Source organism: Petromyzon marinus, chromosome 74 (assembly GCF_048934315.1).
Source record: "Petromyzon marinus isolate PM22_M1 ecotype Great Lakes invasive population chromosome 74, UKy_Petmar_22M1.pri1.0, whole genome shotgun sequence".
Taxonomy (NCBI): domain Eukaryota; kingdom Metazoa; phylum Chordata; class Hyperoartia; order Petromyzontiformes; family Petromyzontidae; genus Petromyzon; species Petromyzon marinus.
The window spans coordinates 9,468,754-9,474,768 of record NC_133740.1 but is presented as its reverse complement, the minus strand read 5'-3'; the positions used below and the strand labels follow the sequence as shown (position 1 = coordinate 9,474,768).

Below are 6,015 nucleotides of genomic sequence, written 5' to 3'. Positions count from 1 at the left end.
TCACCGTGAGGTAGCCTCTTAGGCACCGGCCACCGTTTCTGTCTGTAGAACAAAGGGGGTTCGTGGAACAGGAAGTCAAAATTAGTCTGGCTTTCATTATCCATCCCCAATGGTCGACCTGTCGAGCTGAGCAACGGCTTGTGCAGCCTATGCAGCCCTGCTCAGCCTAAGTCTGCGACCTTTGAACTCGCGACCTCTGCGCCCTTGCTCTGTTTGTGCCGAGGCCCTCCGAGTTTTCAGGCCTGTGCGGCCCTTGTTCACATGTTGATCATTGTTCATATGTTGATCTTGTTCACGTGTTGATCTTGTTCACGTGTTGATCTTGTTCAGGTGACTTGGCGTTATTTCTTTGGCCTGTAACCCTCTGGGAAATCCTCACACGTTCGTATTGGCGTTATCCTTTGTCAATTCAAAAAACAGTTTCACTTGGTGTCTCTCTGCCTGGACCATTGCCCTCGAATGTGGTTATCTCGATAGGTCCACGGGTTTAAGACCAAAAGCAGCTGGGACTTCTGTGCAACTATGTACTCCGTTTAATATAATGAGATGATTTTTCACATTTGGATCGTGACCGTTTCAGGAGGTGCGGTTGAGGATTAATGTATGTACGTTGTGGGGGGGGGGGTGAAGGACAACAAACTAAACACAAAAAGCAGTTCTTAGTAAATGAGTTGACAATTTATACGTGATGCTGCACGTGACGCTATATGTGTGTGATAACTCACCAACGTGGACCTGGTGCTCTGACGCTATGTGTGACACTGTGCGTGACGCTGTGATGGCTGGGTCATGTAGCCCGCATGCCCAGCCACCGCATGCCGAAACAGCTTTTGTTCGGCCGGATTGAGGGGGCTAAACGGGCGCGGCACGGGCTAGAGAAGAGATGGAGCGATGTGGTACAGGAGGACGTGGAGCTGAGTGTACTTGCCGATGACCGGTACCAGCGGTGTCAAGATCGGCCTCTGTGGAGGAGGAGGCTCGTGAAGGACGCTACTGGGCAGTTGGAGGCAGTCGCCCTCCAACAACAACGCAGGGCGGAGGAGCGACGCTCACAACAACGAGCGGAGCGCCGGGTGGCTAAAGCACAGCAGGTTGGCACAGTAGGGGGCACAGGTGGTGCATCAGCCAGTCATCTCAGTAATCTCAGTCAGTCGACCCGTGGCACCTGCTGGGTCTGCCCCGTGACCTCCTGCCAGCGGGCGTTCGACACTCCACGTGGCCTCAAGGTGCACATGGCCTGGCACAAGCGTCGTGGTGACATCACCGCCACTTAGTGGCGAATGGCGGTTGTTGTTGTTGTTGTTGTTGTACGTTTAACTTCTTTCGCACCGCATGTAGCCAACCGTGCTAAATCCGAGGTGCGGGGGTGGGGAAGGACAACAGACTAAACGCAACAACAACAACAAACTAACGACGGGGCCTCCACTGGAGGAAGCTGTAGACAAAGCAGTCCTCCCTATCTTCAGAGGTTGTGAGTTCTTTTTTTCTTATACGGCCTACCCCATTCGCTTCGAGATAGCCAGATGTTTCGGGAGAGAGGTGGGAAAGTTGCCCAGCACACGTGACCATCACCACACCCAGACACGTGACCTGCAGCTCGAGCTTCTGCTTTCACTGCGGTGGAGCCCAATTATTGGTTCCGGCACCGCCGCGTGGCGTGGACTAGACGCAGAGGCAGTTGAGGAGAGTTAAGAACCTTGCCCATCCACGGTGTCCTCACGTTAGTTGGGGCAGCGGGCCCCTCTCGGCGACTCGGGTTCGATTCCTGCCCACGGCCACCGACACCGGCGACGATCACCTGAACCGGTCTTGGGCCTCCCCTAGGCCGACTCGGCCTCAATGAGTGCCTGGTGCGGTGTGTAGTAAACATCGCCACTAGGGAGACAATGGCGGTCGGGCGTGGTTCTGGCCACGCACTGCCCTCGTGTGCCACGGTGTCGGCCTTCACAGGCGCTGCTCGCTAACAGAACTTGCCCCAACAGTCTGTTACAGGCTATACGGGGCATCTTCGTCTTTGTTTCTTTGTGTGTGTGATTGACATCATTATAACGGTCTGGTTCCGGCTCCGCGTAGCAAATAGCCAGTTGAAAAGCCATCCATGGGACCGTGATGGTGTGGCTCGGATGTTGCGGTGGGGGGGGGAAAAAAAAAAAAATTGCTAGAGTCTCATGGTCTGCATGGGGATGACCCCTCCATCGATGGAACCTCGTCCTTGTGCTGACAGCGACCCCCTCGGCGTGATGTGGCCCGCCGGACCGCTCTGCACAGGCCCAAGTACCCCCATTGTGGGGGCCAACAAGGACATCCCGGGTAGGTCCCCAGCCAATGAAGCCCTGGGTGTCCTATTGATGCCCTGCTCTAGAACGCCCGGTGACGGGGTCAGCTGGGACATCCCGTGCCGACCCCCGGCGAATGATCCCCTTGGAGTCCCCGTGGCGTTTTGCCCTAGAACTCTCTGTGACAGGATCAGCTGGGAAATCCCCAGCAAGCCCCCTTCGAAGGAGCCTCCCGGCGACATCCCCGTGGCCGACGGTGAAGCCACGACGCCGACGTTTGGACCCAGGTGCCCGAGCGTCGCTCGCTCCACGGTGTCCCACGCCGGCCCCAAGGGGGTGCAGGAGGCGGAGGAGGGGGGCAGGTCGAAGGAGTCTGAGGAGGAGCCCGAGGAGGAGGCGAGGAGGCAGCGCGTCTTGACGCAATGGTGCAGCAGGCGGCCCAGGCCGGCGACCCCAGCCAGCAGGAGGATGATGCCCCCAGTGAGGCCCAGGGCCATTGAGCTGACGCCCTGGTCGCACGTGTCTGTGGGTAGGCATTCCACCGTGCCGTTCAGCTTCAGAATGTTGGTGCTGGCACTGGCGTCTGTGGTGGTGGTCGTGGTGGTGGTGGTGGTGATGGCGACGGTACCAAGAGACGGAAGCCAGGCCATGCTGACAGTTTGTTTAGATTTGATGGCGGTGTCGTTGGTGGTGGTGGTGGTGTTGCCACCGCTTCTGCTGGTAGAGGTGTAGACGGTGGCGATGGCGTTGTTGGCGTTGGCGTTGTTGGCGGTGTATCTTTGAGCCGCCATGCCTCCGTCGGTGGGTCACAACGTTTTGTCGGATCCTGCGGGGAGGGAGAGAGAGCGGGCGACATTGGCTGTGGAGAATTTTACCCGCTGTCGCACTTTTCGCGGATGCGATCTCGAAATTCACGGTACGGCGGTTGCCGCGACAACGGTTTCCCGTCACTTTAATGAGTAACGAGCTGCAATTAACGGATCCGCTATCGGCCAGGGCCGTGCTATCCAATGGGCCACTGTAGGCACTGTTCCTAGGGCTCACTCGCTCACCCACCCACCCAACCCGCTCACTCACTGATTCACCACCCCCCACCCCCCACACAACCACCAGGGCCGTATTATCCAATAGGCCACAGTAGGCACTCTGCCTCGGGGCCTACTCACTCACCCAGCCGGCCACTCACTCATTCACCCACTCATCGTCGGCAGTCCCTCAGAGTTCAAGGATGACGTCCATCAGGTGTAGTGGTGGCCGTTGAGGTGTTTGGGGAGTCCGATTTTAGCTCCACAGATCTTCGGCCAGTGAGGGCACACTGTCGAAGATGGAAGTGGAATCCGCAGTGTCGGCTTTGTTTTCTTTTGTTTGTTTTTTGGTTGGCGATCCGCTTCGGCATCAAGACGCCGGGTGTCGAAATGGGCCGCTGCCTTTGTGTATGCAGCTGCACCCCACCCTAGGCGGCCGGCAGCCTGCTGCTCCTCCCAGGCTTGAAGGCCGATCTTCCGCAACTTCAGGGACGACTTGAGGGTTATCTTTGAACTGCTCCCTTTGTCTTCCCCTCGCCTGCTGACCATTGGAGAGCTGTGAGAAAAGGTCGTCTGGCAGGCAAGGTGGCTCTCAGGCATGCAGACCCTCACCTGGGGGCCCCGTGTAGGCTTCACCAGCCACGTGTCCTTCGGGGTCAACCAGAGCTTACCGTGGCCCCCACGGTAGGCTCGTTTCCCCGTGGCACGCAACTCTCACGTCCCGACCCCGTAGGGGCCGGCACTGCACGCAGAGCGTGGCGCCACTCAGCGCTGTCGCCCAGCGCTCACCGAGCCCCCTCCAGGGCCTGCACGGCACCCGCATGCACGGGGCGTCCGCGTCGGCGACGCATCGCAACGCCGTGCCTCGCGAGGGCCGGCATTGCCCGGTGACATCCGCGATGTCGCTACGCATGTGATGTCCGAGATGTGAGTGCAACATCGCGCGCCACGCCCCCCACTAGGGCCAGCACCACACAGTGACATCCGCGATGTCGCTACACCAGTACCACCACCGGCACCACCTCCAAACACCATCAGTATCACCACCACCATAATTACCACCACCGAACACCACCGATATCACCACCACCACTACCAAACACCACCACCACGATCTCCCAGCTATCTACAAACCCCAGCAGCACCACCACCACCAAGCTACCTACAAACCCCAGCACCACCACCACTACCACCACCACCACCACCTCCCAGCTCCCTACAAACCCCACCACCACCACCTCCCAGTTACCTACAAACCCCACCACCACAACCACCACCACCCAGCTACCTACAAACCCCAGCACCACCACCACCTCCCCCCAGCTACCTACAAACCCCAGCACCACCACCACCACCCAGCCACCTACAAACCCCACCACCTCCAGCTACCTACACACCCCAGCACCACCACCACCTCCCCCCAGCTACCTACAAACCCCAGCACCACTACCACCACCTCCCAGCTACCTGCACACCCCAGCACCACCAGCACCACCACCACCACCACGTCCCAGCTACCTACACACCCCAGCACCACCACTACCACCACCTCCCAGCTACTTACAAACCCCAGCACCACCACCACCACCTCCCAGCCATCGACAAACCCCAGCACCACCACCATCTCCCAGCTACCTACAAACCCCACCACCACCACCTCCCAGCTACCTACACACCCCAGCACCACCACCACCACCTCCCAGCCATCGACAAACCCCAGCACCACCACCACGATCTCCCAGCCACCTACAAACCCCAGCACCACTACCACGATCTCCCAGCCACCTACACACCCCAGCAGCAGCACCACCACCACCACCACCACCTCCCAGCTACCCACAAACCCCAGCACCACCACCTCCTAGCTACCCACAAATCCCAGCACCACCACCACCTCCCAGCTACCTGCACACCCCACCACCACCACCTCCCAGCCACCTACAAACCCCACCACCACCAACAACAACAACCGCCATTCGCCACTAAGTGGCGGTGACGTCACCACGACGCTTGTGCCAGGCTATGTGCACCCTGAGGCCACGTGAAGTGTCGAACGCCCGCTGGCAGGAGGTCACGGGGCAGACCCAGATTCCACGGGTCGACTGACTGAGATGACTGGCTGATGCACCACCTGTGCCCCCTACTGTGCCAACCTGCTGTGCTTTAGCCACCCAGCGCTCCGCTCGTTGTTCTGAGCGTCGCTCCTCCGTCCTCCGTTGTTGTTGGAGGGCGACTGCCTCCAACTACCCAGTAGCGTCCTTCACGAGCCTCCTCCACAGAGGCCGATCTTGACACCGCTGGTACCTGTCATCGGCAAGTCCACTCAGCTCCACGTCCTCCTGTACCAGATCACTCCATCTCTTCTCTAGCCCGTGCCGCGCCCGCTTAGCCCCCTCAATCCGGCCAAACAAAAGCTGTTTCGGCATGCGGTGGCTGGGCATGCGGGCTACATGACCCAGCCATCGCAGCCTTGCCTGCCGGAGGAGCTCACCGATGAGACCCTGCCCAGATCTTTCAAGGATTTGTGAGCTCCTCACACAATCCAGTCTGGTTAAACCCAGGATGGATCGTAGGCAGGCCAGCCTAAATGTTTCTAACCGGCGAAGATGTTCCATTAGGGGGGTCCACGTTTCGCAAGCGTAGAGAAGGGAGGGAATGACCGTGGCCGAGAAGACCTGAAGCTTAGTGCGGAGCGACAGACCAGGTAGCTTCCA

At 59.1% G+C, this 6,015-nt stretch overlaps 1 protein-coding gene across 1 annotated transcript; it reads right to left on the bottom strand.

Annotated features, from left to right (window-relative positions):
- Positions 1-2,158: 2,158 nt before the first annotated feature.
- Positions 2,159-3,100, bottom strand: LOC116957407 (uncharacterized). Its single transcript, XM_032979528.2, has one exon. It carries the CDS (start codon positions 3,065-3,067, stop codon positions 2,159-2,161), a length of 909 nt encoding a protein of 302 aa, XP_032835419.1. The 5' UTR covers positions 3,068-3,100.
- Positions 3,101-6,015: the final 2,915 nt, after the last annotated feature.